This window comes from Notechis scutatus, chromosome 1, assembly GCF_049901735.1.
Source record: "Notechis scutatus isolate UNSWTSFEM ecotype Mainland chromosome 1, rNotScu1.2, whole genome shotgun sequence".
NCBI lineage: Eukaryota > Metazoa > Chordata > Lepidosauria > Squamata > Elapidae > Notechis > Notechis scutatus.
Window position 1 is genome coordinate 241,869,175 of NC_142009.1, and position 24,870 is coordinate 241,894,044.

Here is a 24,870-nt window from a genome sequence, read left to right on the forward strand (position 1 = left end):
AAATCGCCGCTTAATCACTTCTGTCAAAACTTTTACAGATTCTTTCTTTTCCTTAGGGTGTCCTTTCAAATCTTAAAGTAAAGAAAAAGTTCTCACCAAACCGGCACACTTTCTTTTTCCATTCTCTTTCGTTTCGGAGCTGTCCCAACTTCAGCAGCTTTAATGGCTGCCTCTTTGCCGCTGGCAAAAAGAGCTTCTCCTGGATCTACCAGGGACTTTGCGGTATCCCTGGGATCGACAGGATGCATTCTTTACATTCACTGTCTCTTCGGGATGGTTTAGATCCGATTGGACTGTCCAGGAGCAAAGATATTGGCAGCAATCTCAGACCTCTAAGATTGCATGCCGTATCATCGCGATACCAGCTCCGCCCGCACCGATAAAACAGAATTATTTTGAACACACGAATAAGCCAGGAAGGTGGCTAGCCTATAGACTTAAGAAAGAAAAAGAAAAAAGAGCAATCCAACAATTGAAGGATGCTGATGGTATGCTACAACATCAAACTGAAAAGAAAAAACATATTGTTAAAGTTTTTTTGAGGAATTATATAGTAGGAAACACGTACTAGAGGGAAAAATTCAACATTACTTAGAAGGAAAAGGGCTACCTGTGATTCCGGAAGAGGATAAAGAAGAGATAAACAGGGAAATAACATTAAGAGAACTGCAAGAGGCAATCCTGAAACAGAAAAACAATAAGACACCGGGACCGGATGGTCTCCCAGGGGAACTGTATAAAACGCTCCAAGAAAAATTAGAAATGCAATTATTAGAACTCTATAATGAGTACTGACGACAGCAAAATTACCTAAGTCATGGGGGGAGACATACATAACATTGATCCCAAAAGAAGATTCGGACCATCAATTAATTCAAAATTATAGGCCCATATCCCTTTTAAATGTTGATTATAAAATATTTATGTTCATAATGACAGAAAGATTGAAAAAAACCCTTAATCAGATCATTCATAGCGACCAAAAGGGATTCTTACCGAATAGACAAATTAAAAATAATACCAGAATGGTATTGAATATAATAGAATATTATGAAGCAAACCCAGGAAAACAATTGGCAATGGTCTTCCTAGATGCGCAAAAGGCATTTGACAATGTTAAATGGGCAGTTCATAATACAATGATTCAAAAGCATGCAATTTGGCAATAAATTGATTAAATTGATTTCGACAATTTATACGACACAGACGGCCAGTGTAATAATGAACGGTGACAGAACGGAAACATTTAAGATCAACAAGGGAATAAGGCAGGGATGCCCACTGTCACCCCTTTTCTTTATTCTTACCTTCGAAAACTTATTGGAAAAGGTTAGGAAAAATGTAGAAATCAAAGGGGCTTTAATTAAAAAGGAGGATTATAAGGTACAGGCATTTGCCGATGATATAGTATTTTTTCTGAAAGATCCAGAGGATACGGGAGTAAAATTAATAAAGGAAATAGAGGAATTTGGCAAGGTCGCAGGCCTTAAGATTAATAAAAACAAAACAAAATTATTGACTAAAAACTTAAAAGATAAGCAAAAAAAGAATTAGATGGAAAATTGGAAATGCAAAGTGTGAAAAAGGTAAAATATTTAGGCATTTGGTTAACAGCAAGATGCTCTTCAATCAAAAAAGATAATTATGACAAATTAATAATACAAATAAAAAAAGAATTGGAAATGTGGAGGAAATTACAGCTATCACTACTGGGGAAAATTGCGGCAATTAAAATGTCTACCCTACCAAAAATACTATATCTTTTTCAAACTGTACCAATAAGATTGGATAAAACCTTTTTTAGAGAATTAGATTGAATAATAAGTAAATTTGTTTGGGATGGGAAAAAAGCCAGGATAAAAATGAAATTGTTACAGGACAAAAGAGAAAGGGGTGGCTTTGGACTCTCTGACTGGGAAATGTATTATCAGGCTGCGGCTATGGTATGGATTAAAGATTGGATCAACCTGAAAAATAGAAGAGTATTGTCGATAGAGGGTCATGACTTGCAGAGAGGGTGGCATAGTTTCCTATGGGATGGGAAATGTAAACAGCATGCATATTTTCAGAGACACATGTAGAGATTCATTTATTCGGACATGAAACAAAATTAAAAAGAATCATTATACTAAAATACCAAACTGGTTGTCAACTATGGAAGCACAAATCTACTCAAATGCAACGGATCTTGGAAAAAAGAGGAATTACAAAGACCTATTAGACACACAAGGAAGATTAAAAACGAGACAAGAATTACAGCAACAAAATATAGATTGGTAGCCATACATGCAAATTCAGGCGAGATATCAGAAGGACAAAGAACAATTTGGTTTCTGCATGGAAAAGCATCAATTAGATAAAATTCTACAAGAAATGGAAAAGAAAATGATTTCAAGAACATATAACTTTCTACTAGATTTTAAAATGGAAGAGGAGGTGGTCAAAGAGACGATGGTGCTATGGGCGAAAAATGTTGGCCACAATATAGACCTGGAAAATTGGAAGAGAATGTGGGGATCAAATTACAAACTAATTACATCCACAGCATACAAGGAAAATCAATACAAAATGTTCTACAGATGGCACCTTCCCCCCGCTAGACTGGCAAAATTGTTTAACTCAGACCCAAATTGTTGGAAATGTGGAAAAGAAAAAGGCACTTATTTTCATACCTGGTGGACATGCCAGGAAGTGAAATAATATTGGAATACAATTAGACAATGGATAGAAGAAATCACAAATCAGAAAATTGAATTTAATCTGGAAACTTTTTTATTAGGTATAATAACACAAAAATGCAATAAAACAGATAGATATTTTATGTTACATATATTAACAGCTGCAAGGATTTCGTACACACAACTCTGGAAGGAAAAAAGGGTTCCACCAGAAAGCATGGTTATAAAAAAAATAATAGATTATATAGAGATGGACAGGCTAATGATGAAAATAAAAGACAGAAAAGATTCAATTTATTACAGGGCTTGGTATGCCTGGTATGAGTGGTTTAGAAATAAAAATAAAATAAAATGGCAATTAGGAAAAGAATGAAGGAATATGTAAATACGTAAATATACCATGGAGAAGATTGAGATGTAAGGATAAAAGATATTGATTTATAGTAAGAGTAAGATGTAATGGTAAAGGAATAAGTAAATACATATACCGAAAAATGTGAGGAGATGCAAAAGATGTCTTGATGTTGATAACAATGTGTTGTGACTCGGAGGTTTGAGCCTGCTCTGTCAGAAGACACAGGCTCGAGTGATGAGGAAGATTTGGCATTGAGGTTTGAGCCTGCTTTATTGGGAGACACAGACGTGAGCCAGGAGGAAGAGGAGGATTTGGCTCTGAGGTTTGAGCCTGCTTTGCTGGAAGTTTCGGAATCATCTTCCTCCCCAGAATCTCCCTCCCTGGTTGTGCCTCAGGTGTCGGCAGATAATCAGGAGAGCGTGCCGGAGTCCTTGGCTGAGGATCAAGCCGAGAAATGCTGGTCTGATGCAAGGCAAAGACGCAGGCAGAAACGTGAAATACAACGTAAAAGGAAATGTCAAATCAGGGACTGAGAAAAGAGACTGACACGCCCCTCAGGGAATATAAGGGGGCATGTTAGCTCTGAATCCCCATTCGGGTCAACTTGTTTATTTGAGTTAGCAGTTTGGACAAATTATCTGTGTGGCGTTTGCCTCTGATTTATGGTTCTGCTCGTTATCGGACTTGGCAGGCAGCTCCTGGAAGACTGCCAAGGACTGCTTCAGCCAAAGGAAGTTAACTCTGTCGTTCCTGGTCCTGTCTGTTTGTGTATTTTCCTTTGGAAATTTGGACTCTCACCTCGTGGCCACAGGTGAGACAGAACAACAATGTATAAAGTTTTATTTTATGTTTTTAAAATTTGGAAACTTAATAAAATTTATTTTTTAAAAAAGATCTCCTTTGCTCATCAGAGTTTGCTGGTCAGAAGGTTGCGAAAGGAACTGTCATAGTAAATATGAGTTAGTTGCCAAGTGTGTGGATTTTGATCATGTGACCATGGGGATACTACAATGGTCATAAATGTGAAAAACAGTCATAAGTCACTTTTTTCAGTGCTGTTGTAATTTCGACTGGTCACTGAACAAATGGTTGTAAATCGAGGACTATGTGTATATTAGCATAGAATAGTATAGCATAGAACAGGGGTGGGCAAACTACGGCCCGCGGGCCACATCCGGCCCATTGGTCTGTCTAATCCGGCCCGCCCCTGAAAAAAAATCGCTGGGTGTGGCATATTGCCCTGCGCCGCGTGGCCCCCAAAGTTGCAAAACAGTGCGGAGCGCTCTCGGGGTAGGAAAGAAAAGAAGAACTTTGCAAAGGCCTCGGCTAGGAGTTCGAAATCACCTTCGAGTGCGACTTCTCCGAAGGTGAGTCCCCGCCGATCCCCCTTTTTTTTCCGGGGCTTCCAGGCTTAAACTTTGCAAAGGCAAAGTTTGCAGGCGGGAGCGTCTTCCGGCCAAGGAGCGGGAAGGGTTCCGCCCGGCGGGCGGGCGGGCTGCTTGGAGCGGGCTGCTTGGAGCCACCTAAAGCTAGGCCGCTGCTGGTGGAGCCTTGCCCTGCCTTGGTGCCCCGTTTCCCGGCTCGGCGATCCTGCTCAGGTGGCACTTTAAAAGCCTGCTCCCAGCACCCGAGCAACTTCCCAGCAACTTGCGGCTTCCTTTTTCCTCGCGGGCGCTCTTCAATTTCCTTCTTCTTTCATCTCTTTCCTTATTTTTCTTTCCTTTCTCTTTTCCCATCTTTCCTTCTTCTTTGTCTTTTCTCTTTCCTTTTCCCCTTTCCCGTCCCTTCTTGCCTTGAGTTTGACATCCCTGTTCTAATCCAACCTTCTGCTCAGACAGGAGATCCTATACCATTGTGGACAAATGGCTGTCCAATCTCCTCTTAAAAACCTCCAGTAATGGAGCATCCACAACTTCTGAAGGCAAGACATTCCTCTGATTGACTGTTCTCACATGCCATTTTCCTGTTCTTGGCACAAAATCTTCCTAGACCGGGGGTCGGCAACACGCGGCTCCAGAGCTGCATGAGGCTCTTTGGGCCCTCTCCTGTGGTTCCCTGTCAGATGATCTCACCATTGTCTGGTTCCTCCCCTCAGCCTCTCGTCCCACTCACTCCTCGCCTGCTGTCAGAGGAGAAGGGCGATGGCAGTGGATGGAGACTCACTCTGTATTCCAGAGTGGGAGCGAAGTGCTCCTCTACTTGCCTCTTCTTCCGGCCCTCCTTGGTGCTGCGTGCACCAGGGAGATGCATGACTTTCTCTCTGCCACTAGACACTGGTCAGGCCACTGCAGCCAATGCTCCACATCATAATGGGCTCCAGGAGGAGGAGGGGGGATGCTGTCTCCATTGTGAAGCGTGCTAAGTTTAAATGTGGTGCGTGAGGCGCTGCAAGCAAGCCATGGAGGCAGCGAGAGCAGCGGCGTCAACTGCAGCCAGCCCAGCTGGTGTCTTGGGGCGGAGAGAAAGTTGCGCATCTCCCCATATTCCTCTCGCTGCCTCCATGGCCTGCTCGCTGCTCTTGCAGTGCCTTGCCTAGAACACTTAAACTTGGCCCGCCCACCCAGGTTTTGTGGCTTCTGGTGTTTTCTTTTCTGTGGGAAATGGGTCCAAATGGCTCTTTGAGTGTTTAAGGTTGCAGACCTCTGTCCTAGACCGTAGTTCTAATTTAAGAACAATGAGAAAAGAGGAAAAGGAACATTGCTTTTTTCATGCATGAATAGTGTGCATGCATGAGGGAAGGAGAGTGTGGCCTGATTCTACCTTTAACATGGCAGAATTTGAGGGAGAGGCAATTCCTGTTACATCATATGCCTTATATAAAAGATTTCTCCTCTGGGAAATTGTAATAGTTGTCTGCGTCAATGTTTTATTATTAAGTTTGAATTAAGCTCAAGTCCCAGTGGCAACTTCAAGACTTCTCCATTACTCTTATAAGGTAACGTCTTTTGATGGTAAGCCATCCCCAGGGATCTGACAGAGAGAAGGCATGAGGAGTTCATCCTGCTTTGCATAGTGATCGAGGCTTCCTGCTAAAATCAGCACGAGGAAAATATGCTCTGGGAGCTAAAAACATCCAGAAGCATAAAGGATGTGCAATAAATATCCACTGAGCAAAGTCAGAAGTAAACATTTGATTTCTTCATGCTAGAGAAGGTAGAGATCATTTAAGGCTTCAACTTTAAAAACAAGGTACTTGACAATAATAATAATTAAACCATGAGAGTTTTAAGTGCTATCAACCAGTCCTTGAGCTGGCAGAAAATGTTACTACAATAGAATTCATTTGCACATTTGTTTTTTATGAACTTTGGAAGCTGCCCAGAGTCACTTGAGTGGCATGTAAATTTAATAAATAAATAAACACACACACACACACACCAAACTTAAACATTAAGACTGCTGTCTAAGAACATGCTGAATGTAATTTTTAATTACTGTCGTGTCCTTGATTTGTGCCTCTGTAATACTGTCTCTAAATAAGTGAAATTGTTGAAGCTGCAAAATGCATGTAACCACATCGCCCACAAGGGGCCAGTGTCTATTTAAAGTTTCAGCTATGCAGAGCCATATTTGAGATATGCTGAAGGATCCAGCTCAGGCTGTGTAAAGGCACTTTAGCCAGAAGAGCTCACGGATGCTTCACAAAGATCTGTTTCACAACAACGTCTGTCAGTGGTCTTTTCAGCCAGAAAAAGGAAAGGTATTATATGCGTATCATTTTATTTGCCTGTTGTATTTGCGATATAATACAGATGTTTCTTCTCTAATTGCTTTCAGGTGTGTTTTTCTTTCTTTCTTTCTTTCTTTCTTTCTTTTGAATATGTAACCTAATCTGATGTAATCTTGGAAATGTCACATTGTCTTAAAGTAAATGGATAGAGACTAAGAATAAATAAGTCACTTACAGCATCTAAACAACAGGTTGCAAAATGTAATTGTTATTGTCAGTTCCAAACAAGACTTAAATATATCCTTGATAGCATCCAGGATCCTGAACTGTCCAGACTGACTTTTATCACAATAAGAGAGGTATTTGTTGAGTTGGATAAGACAGCGCAAGCCATTAGATTCAATCACCTGCACCATCCAAATCCCATATAGATGGCTATCTATTCTCCACTTGAACTAGGGTCACTTCTCAGGGTCATTGGTCCCACTGTTGAACTGCTCTTACTGTAGGAAAATTTTCCTTATCTTCATCCAAAATCTGCCTTCCTGTAGCTGGAATCTATGATTCCACATCCGAAACTCTGAAAATATAGAATACTTTTTTCCTGGGTTTCTTTCAGGTATTTTGAGAATCCATTGTATTTGTCCATGTTCTTCTTAAGGCTAAATATTCCCAATTCCTTCCATCGCTTTACATAGCATTTAGTTTCTAGTCTCATAATAATCCTTATCATTACCGAATCTATTTCAGTCTGGCTGAGCCTTTTGTGGGTTGTATAGTAATTAATACAATATTAGATGTGGGATTTGACGAGGGCAGAGAATAAGGGAACTACTACATTTTGTGATTATGAAATTATATTTATTTTTCTGCAATTAAAATAGCTTTTTAACCTTTTTTTGCAGACATGTGGCATTATTGATTTATTTTACTTGTAATCAAATACCACTACATCATGTTTTTCATTATTATCAAGCCAAGTATTCCTCAGGCTATATTTGAGCATTTAATTTCTGTTTTCTAATGAAGAGCTTTCCTCTGATTGATTTTATACCATTATGTTTGGCTTATTACTCTAATTTATCAAAGTCTGACAGAATTATGTTAAATCCACTGAATGTTATGTCATCTTGAAAATTTTGAGAAACATTTCCTCTACTTCTTCATTCAGGATATAAATTGATACATTGAATAGAATTTTCCAGAATTGAATTTTCTGACATCCTTTCTTCCCGCTTGATAACCCTCAGTATGATTTTCATACCAGTTATGTATCCATGTCACTGTAGTATTACCCAGTCTATAATGAACTTCATACCAGAATGGTATGAATACTTTGCCAAATGATATTTTTTTTAGGTGGGGGGGCGGGGGAGACAATCTATTTTAATGGAATATGCACCATTCCATTAATCTACTAAGGCAGTACAAGAAAACTGTCTTTGTTTCATATCCTGGGGCTAGGGGGAAGATGCCAGTTATGCTACCTGAAAGTTTAACACCAGGACCTCCATGTTGGCATCACAAAGTGGGAGGTGGGGAACTGATGGAAAGTCCTGGGAGCAGAGATTTGAGATCCGTGGCCTATGATACTATGAGCGTTAGCCATTTCTCCACACCGCTTCTTTTATGAATTGCTCTAGAATCTTTATAGATATTAATGCCCTGCATATTGGACTGCATTTCCTTGGATCATCTTTTTCTAAAGACAAAGACCACATTTGCCCATTTGCAGATTTTTGATATTTCACAAGCTCATCAAGATTTCTTAAAATTACACATCCATATTAAGCCAAACGTGTTTTTTTTTCTTTTCCCCTGTGTTCTGGGCAGTCCAATCTTTTTCAGATATGTGTCCCTTCCTTACATGTAGTAATCTGAATTATGATTTTTTTTGGGGGGGGGACTTTGCCTATGTTATTCTGTTAACTGACTAGTATTGTTTTTATTCCTTTGTTATCCATCCCAGGAACATTCAGGCTGAAGGTATGGGATACACTTCCCAATGTCAGTGCCCTCCAGATGCTAGGGTTTCAACTCCCTGAACTTCCTTTCTCAAACTCAATTGCTTGAAGATATATGGACATGAGGGCTGGCTGGGTAATTCTGGGAGTTGAAGTTCACACATTTTCAGGTTGCTGAGGCTGCGAAATATAGGCTTAGGTCAGTGGTTCTCAACCTTTTCTTTACCACTGGCCCCCTTTTTTTTGTGGCCAAGGACCATGGCCATGGACCCCCAAGACTTCACTCAAAATTTACATCATAACATTTCTTCAAGCCTTCACAGATACCCTGTGATGACATTGTGGCCCCCCCCCCCAGGGGTCCACGGACCACAGGTTGAGAACCACTGGTTTGGATCAAGACCAAGTGAAACAGAAACGGTGCTTACTCATTAAATGAGTAAAATGACTTTTTTTTTTCCCCCTTCCACAGCGATTATAAATTCTGTAACCTGTAAAAAATATCAAAGTAATTATGGAAACCTCAACCATGCAGATGAAAACTCAAGTCCAGCAACATTACTCTTCTGAGGTTTCTACCTCCAGCTCAGTGGAGCATATGACTCAGGCAACCAAAATCACAGAAGGCAAGTAGTTGGATAATTATTTCCAGGAAGTCAGAATATTAAAAAAAATGCTATAGCTGTTTTTAAAGAAGGAACTAAATACAGTTATATTAATTAATTCTGAGTTAGCTAATGTCGACAAGTTGGTGATATCAACTTGGAGAATGGGGGTGGAACCTCTTTTTCACAACCACCCATCAATATCACTATAATCAGTACTTTTGCTTGCTTCAGGCTTAGCGCATGGGAACTGTTCAATCATAATTCACAATTATGTTTAACTTGGCCTTCCCTAATCTAATGTTTTCCAAATGCGATGGTCTGTTATTCACAGTGCGGTCCTAACAAACTGGCATTGCAGATTGCTAATTGCAAAAGCCAATTGCCTTTCTTATTTTGCCATCCAAAGCCAAAGGAAAGTCTCTTGGTGTCTTTATCCCTAGATGATACCAATGATATGGATATTTCTTGATTAAAACTTAAAACCCGATTAAAGGTTAAAGAGATACCTAAAATAAAACCTGGAAATGTCTTTCTCCACATTCATCACATGACTGATGTAAAGTTGCTATTGAGTTCATTTGTTTTATGAAAGTTCACTTGAAATGGAAAAAGCTGATTCTTACCCAATTCTTACCTAAGAACTAAACATTCTTCATCTCAATCCATTATTTGCCATGGTGGCAGAGTGGTTAGAATGTAGCATTGTAGGCTAACACTGCCCACTGCTTGGAGTTCGATCCTGACTGGCTCAAGATTGACTCAGCCTTCTATCCTTCCGAGGTCAGTAAAATGAGGACTGAGATTGTTGAGGTGGAGGAGTCAATATGCTGACTCTGTAAACCGCTTACAGAGGACTGTAAAGCACCATGAAGCAGTATATAAGCGCTATTGCAAAGCACGCGCGCTCACTGAACCGGTTGTTAAACCGGTAGAATCCCACCACTGGATGAAGGTTATGGGAAGGTTATGACATAATAATAACTTCAAAGGAAAGGAGGCTGGGGAAGCTGGGATCCTTTTTCACTATTAAACAGAATTTGTGGTGAATATTGAACTGTGAGATCTGTTCTAAAGTTTATTGGAATCATGATACACATATTTCTTTTAGTACTTTGGTATTTAGTCATCCATTGCTGGAAAAAACACAAGCCATTTTTCTTCTAATTATTGCTTTCTAGAGATATTTGTGGACCTAATTCTCAAACAGATTAATGAAAAAATATTATTTTGTATGACACATGCCTGCTTTTACCTGCAGAGAAATCCTCTTCTTCTGTAGAGTCCTTCAGCATGGTTTCTCATTCTGTGGAAATCCCTGCTGGAGAGAGCATTCCTGAATTTATGGTGAAGCCTCAGCCACTGACAACTTCCGAAGGTAACCTCTTATTCACCCTCCATATTAGCCTTCTCCAATATAATATTTTCAGATGTATTACACCATAATTGCCCAGTTCTCTGCCCTGTTTATGTTCAAGAGGAAAGAATAAGTAGTCTTATTTTTAAGTAGAATACCGCCCACATGGCCCGTGGGAGCCCTCCCCGCTCACTCACTCCTTTCCTGGCAACTTGCCTGCTAAGCTGCTATTTTTCCTTTATTTTTCTCAACCATCAGCTGTTCTGTTGTGCTGGGAGATTTAGATTAGCTAGAAAGCAGGAAATTGTTGGATTTCTTGCTTTCTAGCTAATCTAAAAACAGAGCTGAACCTTCCTTAGGACTGAAGCTTATTATTCAGTGCAGACTCAGGTAGCTGATGGCGGATAGATAGATAGTGTATCTGTGATTCTGTAAACAACTCAATCTGCCTGCCTGCTTTGCCTGATTTTGGGTAAAAGTTGCTCTTTTTTAATAAAAAAATTCAATATTTACATAAATATTGATAATATTTACATACAAGCCATGCCCAGCCAGTCATATGACCACCAAGCCATACCCACAAATTAGCTACATCCACAGAACTGGTTGTTAAGAAATTTGAATCCCACCCCTACCTCTGTGTGTTTGTGTGTGTGTGTATGAGAGAGAGAGAGAGAGAGAGAGAGAGAGAGAGAGAGAGAGAGAGAGAGAGAGAAATGGGATAACAAAGGCAAGAGTCTTATAAAGAGGTCTTCTTAATTTAGGAATGTGCATAAAGGATGTACAAGTTGAAGGTATGCAAAGGCCTTCCTGGCCATGGTTTCCACTCCTTCTCAAGCAGGAGCTGAGAGTTCAGGAAGACCCCAGAATGCTCCCCAGTCCTGAGTAAAGATAGAAGGTCCCCAAAACTTGGTCATCCCCAGAACTGGAAGAATCAAGCACCCACAGGCACTTAGTCTTGCTCAGGTTGAACTTGACCCTGTTCTTCCCCATCCAGGCAATTGAGATAAGACCATGCCTGCATCACTTGGACAATCAGAAGTCAAGATGTACTACTGAGTATATAGATCTTTGGGCAGATATTATCATCAATGTGCTGGTGATACTCAAATCCAAACAGATGGCTAATCTGTCTTGTTGATCTCATTTAGTTGTTGAAGAAAGAGGCTCGGAGCATCACGCCTTGAGGCAGCCTGAAAATTGTCCCCAAATGAGCAAATCTAGTACATTCAAACTCATTTGTTATTCAAAACTCATTCTTTGTTGCTTGTCAACAGGAGATAAGGCTATATTCCGAGCCAAGGTGACAGGTAACCCCAAGCCCAATGTTACATGGAAAAGAGAAAGTGGGTTGCCACTCAAAGAGGGATCAAAGGTATTTTTCGACAGCATCAATAAAGAGTACGTCCTCAAGGTAAAAATGTGCAGCTTTTTTAAAGTAGCTTCTCTCTTTTGCTTCCTTCTCTGCCTTGCAAAATAACATTTACTTTTTTAATTTTCAAGGGTGTTTCTATCATCTTATTAAAACTTTCTTTAAATTCTCCTTTGTTGAAGTGAAATACATCTACTCTCCAAGTACTATAGACTATGCCCCATTTGACCTCCAGAGCATTAAGGGTACTTTCATTTTGATCTGTGGTTCTTGTTTTTTTTCTATTGCAGTTAGAAAACCTCACAGGTGGTGACGCTGATCTTTATAAGTGTATCGTTTCCAACAGGCATGCTGACATTATCTATACAGTATCCCTGGTTATAGCTGAAGGTAAACAAGAAGCATAAATTCAAAGCTGGAAAGAAAAATAGCATCCCATTTTCAAAATAGAACAATCCCTGTAGCTTTTCCTCGAATAAAAGAACTGGATGCTCTGGGGCAATGTGTAATAAGGACCACAGATCTCTAGCCCACAATTATGCAACAACTCCTCTTTCTACAATTAAACCAATTCTTGATATGTTGGAATTGATACTCCCTTTAGTTTGGCTGAACATTTTGGAAGTAGTAATCTAAATGTATCTGGGAGGCGTTGGGTAATGAAAGACTGCCATGAGAGATCCAAAGCATCTACATCTTGCTTCCTTTACACCAGAGTTTCTTGGCAACTTTAAGATGTTGTAGACTTTGACTCCCAGAATTCCCCAGCTAGATGATTCACTCAGTTTGCTGGCTGGGGAATTCTGGGAGTTGAGGTCCACATACAATAAAGATGGTAAGATTGAGAAACCCTGCCTTATAATTTTGGCTGCTTGGACTAATCCTCTTCTCTTTTTTTTCATTGTTTTTTTTTTTAAGGTCAAGAAAAGATGGATTTCAAAAAAATGCTGAAAAAAAGGTGAGATGCTTTCCATCTTTTATACTTTGCCCAAAAAACACACCAAAAAACAGTCATACCTGACAAGATCACAGAAACTCTTCAGTCCCAATGGGTGGGTGGGTGGGAAACATGTCTATAAGACTTTACAAAAAGCCGATAAGGTTGGGGCCATCTGCCTCTCTTTCTCTTTCCTATATTCAGCTACTTACTAAACCTGAACATCCAGATTTGTAGCATCCAACATATTCCCTTGCCTCTCCTGGAAAACTCCTGTCAGTTTTCAACAGTTTTCCCATTTCCCCGGGTGTAATGGGATTGAGAGTAACCTTGGGAGAATCATAGCCTTGACAACAGTCAGAAAAGAGATATCTCGGCCCACAGAAGGAATGGGAATAAAGAAAACATATCAGAAGGGACTTTCCCTAGTTCTCTTGGAGAGTAACGACATCAATCCCCTAGATACTACAATCCCCTGGGTCCAGAGGTGGTGTTCAGCCAATTCAGACTGGTTCTGGTGTACCGGTAGCAGAGATTTTGAGTAGCTCAGAGAACCGGCAAATACTACCTCTGGCTGGCTCCGCCCACTTGCCCCACCTTATCCTGTCCTACATTCCGTTGTTTTTTTACCTCAGCTGATTTGCACGGCAGAGCGGATTGCCGTGCCTCAACTGAGCTAAAAAACAGCTCACCTCACCAGCGCTGACAGAAGGCGGTTGCACGAAGCACGCTCTCATAGAACCAGTGGGGGAAAAATTTGGAATCCCACTGCTGCCCGGTTCTCAAAGAGAATGGGCGAAGTTGGGCTGTTCCCCAAAAGCTAATTATGTATTGAGCCTCCTTTCATCCTAAATAGTAAAACATATATAAAATAAAGAGGTAACTAAGGGAAAGAAAGCCAGTTTGGTGTACTGGTTAAGGCTACAGGCTAGAAATCAGCTGGGCCAGTCACTCGCTCTCAGCTCCAGGAAGCAAGCAAGAGAAAATCATTTCCAAAATCTTTTCAAGAAAACAGCAGGAATACCTAACAAACAAACAAACAAACAAACACCTGAACTCTGGTAAAAATGTAAGCAAAGGTAATCAACTCAACTTAGATTGCTTGGGCAATCTAGGTATTCCTTGACTTACAACAGTTCTCGGGAGTAAGGCTGGAAGATGATGGCCCCTCCCATAAGGGATAAAAGCCAGCCTTTGGGGCTGGCTTCTTTACAGGAAGCCAAGGAGTTCTTTCTATTCAGAGTCTTCATTGAAGCCCTGCTTACTCCGGTTTGTTTTTTGCAACTTCTGGCTTTGGATAGTTATCTGCAATTAGTCTTTTGTCCTTGGCAGCCTTTCGCAACCTTGAAAGGGCTTGCTCTTATCTGGGACAATTCATTTTGAATGACTCTTGGTTGTGAATGAACAGAATTCACAGCGCTGCATTAAAAAGGTTTGCTTTTGTGTTTGTTTGATTTGAACAAGGCTTGGGTCAGAACAGTTACTAACTTAACAACTGCATTGATTCACTTATCCACTGTGGCAAGAAATGTTGTAAAATGAGGGGAAAGTCACTTAGTAAATGTCTCACTTAGCAACAGAAACTTTGGACTCAATTGTGGCTGTAAGTCGAGGACCACCTGTAACTAAGCCTTGAAAATGCTATCGGGACCCCATTGAATTTCTTCAGGACAGTTTCCAAAGTCAGAGTAGCAGTGCAGGAAAGGCTTTTTTGCCCAAATTAGTCTGGTGCGGTTCATTCCTATTACTGTCTCACCCGAAGTGGTATTCAGCTGGTTCTGACCAGTTCTGGAGAACCAGTAGCGGAAATTTTGAGTAGTTTGGAGAACTGGCAAATACCACCTCTGACTGGCCACGCCCAGATCTATTCTCTGCCTCCTGAGTCCCAGCTGATCGGCTGGGTCTTCTTTTGTTGCCCTGCACAGGAGAACAGAGCTGGAAAGCAGGTTAGTGGGAAGCGGAGGGAATGGGATTTTGCAGTAACCTTCCCCCAGGAGTGGAGTGGGAATGGAGATTTTACAGTATCCTTCCGCTGCCACGCCCACCAAGCCACGTCCATCAAGCCACACCATGCCCACCAAGCCATGCCCACAGAACCGGTAGTAAATATTTTTGAATCCCACCACCAGATGGAACCCATCTATCTCGTTCTGAATACAGTCAGGGAAAAGGAAACTGACTGGAATTGTGTAAAACGGCAGGAAGAATCTCTTTGCAGTGGAAAATGACTTCTAATGTCATCTATAGTCCTGAGATCTTAGTAATCTCCCATTCAGCTACTAACCCATCCTATCATGTTTTGTTTTTTGAGTCCAGCCAAGTGCTAACACATACCGTGTTTCTCACAAAATAAGGCCGGGCCTTATTTTTTTTTGACCCCCCCAAAAATGGCTAGGCCGTCTTTTTGGGGGTGACTTAATTCCCCCCCCTTGCATCCTCGGGTGGGCGGGCAGCGACAGCTTGGATGTTGACCTTGGCGTTGGTGGGGCACTTCATATCGGGAGACCTTCCGCCACTGTTGCTTTCCCTTCTCCCTTGCTGCCGTGGCATTTAGAGCAACGCCGTGGCGTTTGGCACAGCCACGTGTGGCCAGCCAGGGCTCCTCCCTGCAACCAGAGCCTGGTGGAGACACTCAGCTTCAGGCGCTCCTGTCGCCGCCTTCCCTTTGCCTTCGAAGGTAAAGCCAATTATTTAAAAACGACGCCCTACTACAACAAAGACTCCCCTGCCCAAGAGGGCAGCCCAACCCCATGTGGGGAGGTGAATCTCCCAGGGCTACAGCGCAGGATCGGCCCACCTCAGGAGAAGTGCCCAGCCGCCATCCCTGCCTGGCACCGGGCAGAGTGCGAAGAGCTTCGCCTGGGGCTCCCAGCGCAGCTGACAGGCGGGCCCTCCTTCCTGGCAGCAGAGCTCTCACCAAGGCAAGGAGCGCCTCCCCGCCAGACCCTCCGCTCATCCCACCAGGGCCGCACCAGAGCCGTGCGGGCTGGGCATAGCCAGGAAAGTGAGCTGCGAGTGCACACCCGTGTGCCAAGCAAAAGAGCCGGGCCCACCTGAGCTTGGCTTCCTTCCCAAGTCCCTCCAGCATGAACCCAAAGGGGCCACCGGGAGAGGGAGGGGCCAAAGGGGCCTCCGCGGACAGGGAGGTGAGGTGATGGCAGCGCTGCTTCCCTGGCCAACGGAGACAGCCCGAAGCCGCCCGTCCTTTCCACGCCTCACCCAGCCCGTCCCCGTTCCCACGCATCTCCAAATGCACCGGCAGCTCCAAACGCTGCAGCGGAATGGGCATCAGGCAGAGGCGCTGACTCGGCGGGGCTCAGCTCAGAGGAGGACGCGGCGCAGGCCGTCGCCTTGCCTCCCTGTCCATGGATGGGTGGGCGCTATCACTGCCTTGGGCGGCCTCTCCCAGTGGCCCCTTCGGGTTCGGGCTGGAGGGAAGGAAGCCAAGCTTGGGTCGGCCCGGCTCTTTTGCTTGGCAGGTGGGCGCGCACCCACGGCTTGCTTTCCTGGCTCTGCCCAGCCCACACAGCTCTGGCACGGCCCTGACAGATTGAGCAGAGGGTCCAGCGGGAGGCGCTCACTGCCTTGGCGAGAGCTCCACTGCCGGGCAGGAGGGCTTGCCTGTTAGCTGCGCTGGGCGCCCCAGGCGAAGCTCTTTGCACTCTGCCCGGCACCAGGCAGAGATGGCAACTGGGTGCTTCTCCTGGGGTGGGCCGATCCTGCACTGTGGCCCTGGGAGATTCGCCTCCCCACGTGGGGTTGGGCTGCCCTCTCGGGCAGGGGAGGCTTTGTCGTACCGGTAGTAGGGTGTCGTTTTTAAAAGAATTGGCTTTGCCCTTGAAGGCGAAGGGAAGGCGGCGACAGTAGCACCTGAAGCCAAGTGTCTCCGCCGGGCTCCGGTTGCAGGGAGGAGCCCTGGCTGGCTGTGCATGGCTGCGCCAAACGCCGCGACGTTGCTCTAAACGCCGCAGCAGCAAGAGCGAAGGGAAAGCAACAGTGGAGGAAGGTCTCCTGATACAAAGTGCCCCACCAATGCCAAAGTCAACGCAGGCAGCACCCTATCCGGGTATGCAACAAAAGTTCTTCCTAACGGCAAGCCCCCCCCGCCATCCCCCCCCATTTCGCATGTTTAATATAGGCCTTAATTTGGGGGGAGGGGCTTAATTTGATTTTATGCCGATAAAACATGCTGGGCCTTCCTATTGGTGGAGGCCGTATTGTTGGAGAAACACAGTAGCTGGGTAATACATAAGAGCTTTTCACCTAACTTCATAACCAGGTTGCTTCAAGAGGCTTTTTCATGATATTTTAATGGGTAGTATCAAGATAATATAGAGAATAATATTGCAACTGGGTAGCTGTTTGGGATCAAAATACCTGATGAAATTGTTAATGGCTTTCCATTCTCTCCTCCTATAGTTAAAGATGGAATTGTAACTCTGACTGGGAGTTAAGGGAGAAGGGGTTCCACATAAGAATTTCTGTGGTTTTATAACAAGCTCATAAATGTTGGAATTGTCATCAGACACCTGGCTCATATTACCATATGTGGTGGACTTGTGCAGATGCTAAAAAATATTGGACTAAAATCCACATGTGATTGGAAAAATGACAAAAAACCGTATAGACTTGAAACCAGAGATATTTTTATTGGGAATTTTACCTGAAATATATAGTAAAGACTTGAAATACCTGATTGTAAATGTATTAACAGCGGCTAGGATTGTATTTGCTAAAAACTGGAAAAATGAGAAAATACCATCACAGGAGGAAATCATTAAGAAAATATTGGAATGTGCTGAAATGAGTAGATTGACATTTGAAATTGGAGAACAAGAGGATAAACAATTTTATAAGACTTGGGATCTTTTCTATCAATGGTTAGATAATAAAATACAGTAATGAAATATGTAGACTTTTAGAAAATAATAAATATATAAAGATGTACTTCTTTCTTATTATGTCTACAAAATGATTTTAGGATAGATTTGGGATGATAATATGAACTGTTATAAAATAAACTAAGTAAATTATGATTATCTTGTAAAACATGAATGAATAAAAGTATAGTCAAATGATTGATTAATAATGATACTAAGGTATTTAATTTTTGATTGAAAATATGAGATTATATGCAATGTAATTGTAATTGAAGACTACGAAATGGAAGCACAAAACAATTTGTAAACCAACCGGCATACTGTATGTACACATATGGAAGATGGCTTGATGTTTTTATGTTTTGTTTGTTTGTGTTTTTTTTAAAAAACCAATAAAAAAATTTTTTAAAAAATAACAAGCTCATAAATGGATTTTGTCTGTCTGTATGTAGGGGGCTTCCTACTCCAAAGAAGGAGAAAAAGGTGACTGATGAAAAGGAAATGCTGGAGATCCTCTCTCATGTGCCTAAGAAAGACTTTGAGAAGGTCTGCATGGAGTATGGTTTCACCGATTTTCGAGGACTTCTAAAAAAGCTGAAGCAGATGAAGAAAAAAGAAGTTGAGGTCAGTGATGGATTCACCTAGACCTTGGATTCTTGAGTTGTCTTACATGTGCATTATAATTTAAATATAAGGCAACAATTTTCCTTGAAAATGATATGTATGCTATCTGTCTGCTATGGGAAAATGATTTTTTTTTTTTTGACCCTAGAATCCCTTCATCGAGGTGGAATCAGGGCAACTGAATGGAGCTGAGCATTTACTGGCTGGATGCCCTTCTCGATGCCTAGGGCAAATGGCAAACTGCTCTTAGTATAGTTCTGTTGGATAAAAAGTATAAGTCCAGCCAAGCAATTGGTGGACACACATTCATCTTATCTGAACTAAATTTATTTAAAAATACATAGGAAAGGAAAGCCTGGGTTCCTCCCGCACAAACTTCCTCTTGAAGAGAAAGTCAAGAAACAATGAAAGGAATTTCTGTTTTATTCAGGAATTGTAGGAATAGTTAAAAAAAAAAAGTCAAGAGAGGTGCTGTGACAATGTAATCTTAGCCCTTTTTTAATTTGCAGTTTGAGAAAAAAAAAAAACTTCAATGACACAGTTGTAGCCTCCATATTGACTGTTTAAAACCACTCCCTGTAGACATCCCTGATTTTATCTCTTAAACACAGGGGTGGGATTCTACCCATTTGGACCAGTTCGGGTGAACCCCTTGCTCCGAAGATCAGCCGGCAGAGAATTGGTTCGCTGTGATGAGCATGTGGGCCGGCCCCCCACCCGCCCCTGGTCTTTCCTCTGCTTTATTTCGTTTTTTTAGAGCACAGCTGATTCACGCGGCAGAGGGGTTTGCCGTGCCTCAGCTGTTTTATTCACAGGGACTGCAATAGAAGGTACATATCAGAGCTTTTTAAAACGTGGAGCTCGTGTTTGGCACATGCGATCATCGAACCGGTTGTTGTACCGGTGGAATATCACCCCTGCTTAAATGTAGAGTATTGTTTAAGTAACAGCAGGTTAGGTTGAAAGATCCTTCTCCAACACTCAGCATTTGCCCCAGGGGTCAAAGCTTTATTTTTGACAAAGACTAGCGTTATATAACAAAAATAAAAACCCACCAACAGAGACGCAAGTAAAATAGTGATTCTACAATTAAGCTATCGCTTGTATCCATACGATTTATACTGATTGTTTCCTAGTATGATTTGATTGCTTATTGTACCCTACGACTATGATTAAGTGTTGTACCTTATGATTCTTGACTCTTGACGAATGTATCTTTTCTTATATGTACACTGAGAGCATTTGCACCAAGACAAATTCCTTGTGTGTCCAATCACACTTGGCCAATAAGGAATTCTATTCTATTCTATCACATTAATCTAGTGGGTGTTATAAAGGCAATGGATTAGTAGAACTTGACACTCCAAAACCAGTCTAAAGACTGCTTTGTTGCGCCACAAATAGTGTAACAGTACAAAAGAGATGTATAAAACGTCTACCAGGACATATTTGTTGGCTTGAAGATGCCGAAAGATTATTAGCTACTGATTCTCTCTTATATATTCAACAAAATATAAACATACTAAGTTCAGCTGTCCCTGTTTTGGTCAGAGGCTTAACAATGCAGCATCATTACAAGTAATAGATTAAAAGAAAAATATTGGATTACAGGCTCAAGAGATTTATGGTCAAATTCATGAGCATTACACAAGTTGCAATAAGTAAATGTAACAATAAATAAGGCTAAAAATAAATATTTAAAAAGTATCTAAAGACTGCTCTTTTTTTATATTTCAGGCGATAAAGATTCTAAAACCTTTGGAAGATGTTTCTGCTAAAGCGGACTCTACAGCAATATTTGATTGTATTCTGGAACTCAGGGATGCCAATATGAAGATGATGTGGTTAAAAGTAACTGTATTTTTATTTATTGTAACTGAAATGAAAGTGGGTAGGTGAGAGAGAGCAAAGGGCTCTGTATGTTTTGTCTACAGCAAGATGAGCAATCTCTTCCATTCTGGGAACTGATCTGGTGCTTTGATTGAGGGTTAGAAGTTGCATCTATGTTGATAAGCAGCATAATATTCCAGCCATCATTCATACACGTGCATAAGCACACAATTGTGCCTACTGTCCCTGTCCTATTGTCCCCAATTATTAGTTCCTATTTCTTGTATTTAAACTTATGCTTATTCTTGTTTCTGTTATATTGTAAGCTTTTGACAAAAATAAATAAATAAATAGATAATAAAATAAATAGTTACTGCAGGTCAGAAAGATTTATCCCATTGTATCTCAGCATTTCTTTCCAGGTTTCTGTGAGTCTGTTGGGAAGACCAGTGGACAACAGTCAGCTTAAGCAAATTTGCTAAGATGGAAAAACAAAACCTCATTTTTGAAGATAAGAGATAAAGCTTTCTGGCCTAGCAACAATGCTATCAATCACTGCTTTCTCCACAACTAATTGTTGTTAAGGAGCAACAATACCAGAAGTGGTATTCAGTAGATTCTGACCAGTTCTGGAGAACCAATAGCAGAAATTTTGAGTAGTTCGGAGAACCGGCAAATCCCACCTCTGACTGGCCCCGCCCCCATCTATTCTCTGCCTCCTGAGTCCCAGCTGATCGGCTGGGTCTTCTTTGGTTGTCCTGTACAGGAGAACAGAGCTGGAAAGCAGGTTAGTGAGGTGGTGTTGTGGTTCGCCGGCAGCCGGTGCAGATGGCAGTGGAATCGGACAGTGGGGAAGAAAGGGGACCAGTCAGGGAGTCTGGAGAGGACTTGGACGAGAGTCCTGTATCTGATGCAGGGATGGGGCCAGGACCATCAGGGAGTGGGATGCTACCTTCAGAGCCTTTGGAGTCTGGCAGCAGCGAAGCAGTGCAGAGATGCTAGAAGGCAAGAGCAGCTGAAACAAAGGGGGTGATTCGGGAGTAAGGCTGAGATAATAAGAGATAAAAGTTTGCAGGAAGTTTGCAGACGAAACCTTTGCAGGAAGCCAAGTAGTTCGATCGGTTCCAAGTCATCTTTGAAGCTCTGTATACTTTGGTTCGTTTTTTTTCTTGTACTTTGGTTGGTTTCTTTTATAGTTAATTGGATACTTCTGTTTTTGGCAGCATTCCACAAAACTGAACAGTGTGTGCTTATCTTGGGAGACTGTTTAAGATTAGCTCTGTCTGGGAATGAAAGCTTTGCAATAAAATAGGTTTTGCTTTTAAAACAAGTTTGTGATTAATTACGAGTTACAAAGCCTGGGTCAGAACAAGTGGGGAGGGAATGGGATTTTGCAGTATCCTTCCCCTATCATGCCCACCAAGCCACGCCCACCAAGCCACGCCCACAGAACCAGTAGTAAAAAAAATGAATCCCACCACTGAACAATACTGAGTGAGATCAATGGAGGGAACTGAGTAAAATATCTCCCCCACTACACTTAGTCTCGCCCTACCTTCTGAGTCTGTTAGCCTTTCATAAGGCCCCGAAGACATGGCATTTGACCAAGCAAATCTTGGTGAGGGTGATGTAGTTTTATCCAGGAGGTATTGTTTAATTGGAACATCATGAGTTTGTACTTTAGTGATGTTTTTAATTGTTGTAAACTACCCACAGTCACTGCTATGAGATGGGTGACTCTGGCAATAATTTGTATAAACAAACTTTTAGCCTGATCAGATAAATATGCAGCAAAGAGCTGCATCATAGGTTGTAGGTGATACAACGAAAGGCCAAATATGGGTTTTGGATTGTCCAATTTGTGGCTTAAAGCCACCTTGATGAGGAAATACTTCAGTTAAGGCAGTTAAAGTCAAGAGCAAGAAAATTAATACTCCATGGAAAAAGTGAGGCAGGAGGATTAGTTGCATTGTAATGCATAAGAAAAAAGATAAAGGAGTCCCTGCAGATTTTACTCAGCTAGTCGTTGCCCACTATAAGGGAGCAGTGCTCATCTCCACTTAAAGGCCATTGAGCCAATGCTGTCTGAAGACACTTCTGTGGTCACGTGACCAGCATGACATCACGGAGCACGTTACCTTCCCATCATAGTGGTACCTATTTATCTACTCACATTTGCATGCTTTCGAATTGATAGGAGGAGCTAGGGCGAGCAGGAACTGGAGTGAGGACAGGAGCTGATCCTATCACTTGGTGCTTGGGTCTCGAACCTGGGCTTGAGGCTTTTCAGCCGACAAGTCCAGCATCTTAACCACTGAGCCACCGTACTGCCTTTTCAGTAATGCATGCCAAGAGGAAAATGCTCTGGATTTCATTTCATTTTGTTCGTTTTATCTGCTTTACAGAATGTATTAGCCACAATATACGTCTAAAGTAATGATTGCTTCATGAAATGTCCAGATGAATCCATGCATTAATTTCATAATAAATATTCACTGTTTGGAAATTTGAATTTTACTTACCTTGGAGCCAGTTATTGAATGTGCATTTTTACCTGAAGGTTGTCATTGCTCAATGAGACATGACACCTTAATAAGACAGAACATTCATGATAAGAGCTCCAACAGGTACTGTGCTATGAATTTATTTCATATTTGAGGGTGCCAGTCATAAAAGATGATTAACCAGGCAGGGGAGCGGTTATAGGGATAGATAGAGATAGGTGTGGCTATCTTACAAAGCCCTCTTTCTTATTTTAATAACCCATGTGTGCCATGTGTTTACTCAACCTTTCAAAAACATCACATTTTCTTCTTTCTAGGGTGATGAACCGCTGCGTCTTCAATATTCTTTAGGGAAATATGACGCAAAACAGATGGGCACTAAGTTTATGCTGTACATCGCTAACGTCAACAAAGCTGACTTAGGTGCCTACTCTTTTGTCATTGGTGATAAAGTTCTGTCTGCAAATTTGCATGTAATAGGTAAGTTTGATTTCTTTCATTTACTATGAGGATGATGAAAGGTCATGTCTTCCACTTGTATGAATCATATTATTTACCCTTTCTTTAGAGTCAGGGAGTTGGGAGCTGCATTGAAAGGTTTGGGGTTTGTCATCAAGGACATCACAAATCTACTAGAACTGTGACGGCAAACCTACGGCACGCGTGCCACAGGTTGCACGCAGAGCCATTTATGCTGGCATGTGAGCTGCAGGCAAACTTACCTCACTGCTTATGCGCATGCCTCACAGCTGATTTTTTTTTGGCTGGTTTGAGGCCTTTTTCGGCTTCCCGGAGGCTTGAGGATAGCTTCTGCAGCCTTTGCAGGCTGAAAAATAGGCCTGTTTCGTCACTTCCTGAAATACCAGAAGTGACGAAACGGGCCTATTTTTCGGCCTGCAAAGGCTGCAGAATTTATCCTCAAGCCTCTGGGAGGCCGAAAAAGGCCTCAAACCAACCAAAAAAAACAGCTGTGAGATGCAGTGCAGGTAAGGAGGCGGCGACTGGGGGAATTGCACGTGCATGTGCAGGGGGCGGGGGGCATGCGCATTGCCTTCTGGGTGCTGGCACGTGAGCATGAGTGTGCAAGTGAGCACACCATTTTTGGCACAGGAGCCCAAAAAGGTTAGCCACCATTGTACTAGAAAGTTGATTTTTTTTTTCTTATAAAGAAAACATGTTACACTGAACATCGCAAGCTTCTGAATTTTGACAGTACGGAAACTCTTGAGGAACTCTAGGAGGAGCAAAAAATGTCAGGGTTTTTTGGGGTAGGGGTACATGCAGTTCCCAGGCCAGGCACTTATCCAGTTCTGCTCCAGAAATACAGAAAGTGGTCAACTTACAATAATTCATTTAGTGATCGTTCGAAGTTACGGTGGCACTGAAAAAAGTGACTTATGACCATTTTTCACACTCACAACCATCGCAAGCATCCCCATTCTCATGTGATCAAAATTCGGACACTTAATTCATTTTTATGATGCTTGTAGTGTCTTGGGGTCCTGTGATTGTCTTTTGTGACCTTGTGACAATCAAAGTCGATGGGGAAGCCAGGCTCACTTAACAACCATGCTACTAACTTAGAAACTGCAGTTATTCACTTAACAACTGTGGCAAGAAAGGTTGTAAAATGGGGCAAAATTCACTTAACATCTTTCTTGCTTAGCAACATACATTTGGGGCTCAACTGTGGTCGTACACCGAGGTCTACCTCTATGTAGAACTGAGATGTGGAAACTGTATTTTTGAAAGTTCTCCATCGACCAAATTCAACATAACTAGCGGCATTCATTCTGAGTGTTATCTTCTTTTGACAGACGAGCCTCTGCAGTTTTTGTCAGATCTAACACCCATGAAAGTAAACGAAAGGCAAACTGCTGTACTTGAGGTCCGCCTTTCCAAAAAGGTCTCCAACTTTGTTTGGAAACTGAATGGAAAAGAGTTGAAGCGGGATGAGAAGTACGAGATCATCACCTCCGAAGATGGCTTGACACACACGCTGAAAATTAAAGATGCCCGCCTGAGTGACATGGGGAAGGTCAGCTTTGAAGGTGGAGGCCTGTTGACAGAAACTGAGCTTTTCATTCAGAGTAA

At 42.0% G+C, this 24,870-nt stretch overlaps 1 protein-coding gene across 2 annotated transcripts in view; it reads left to right on the forward strand.

The window, feature by feature from the left end:
* Positions 1-6,158: 6,158 nt before the first annotated feature.
* The window catches only part of IGSF22 (immunoglobulin superfamily member 22), a 56,375-nt gene continuing 37,663 nt past the window's right edge, over positions 6,159-24,870 (forward strand). Inside the window, exons 1-10 of one of the 2 annotated variants that reach the window (XM_087951012.1) lie at positions 6,159-6,733; positions 9,140-9,293; positions 10,534-10,650; positions 11,907-12,043; positions 12,292-12,391; positions 12,920-12,959; positions 18,271-18,442; positions 20,180-20,293; positions 23,094-23,256; positions 24,594-24,866. In XM_087951012.1, the coding sequence (XP_087807138.1) occupies positions 9,182-9,293; positions 10,534-10,650; positions 11,907-12,043; positions 12,292-12,391; positions 12,920-12,959; positions 18,271-18,442; positions 20,180-20,293; positions 23,094-23,256; positions 24,594-24,866 (1,228 nt within the window). In that variant the 5' untranslated portion in view covers positions 6,159-6,733; positions 9,140-9,181. Of the gene's footprint in view, positions 6,811-9,139; positions 9,294-10,533; positions 10,651-11,906; positions 12,044-12,291; positions 12,392-12,919; positions 12,960-18,270; positions 18,443-20,179; positions 20,294-23,093; positions 23,257-24,593; positions 24,867-24,870 lie in introns of both variants that reach the window. The other variant, XM_087951020.1, reaches the window with a different exon arrangement.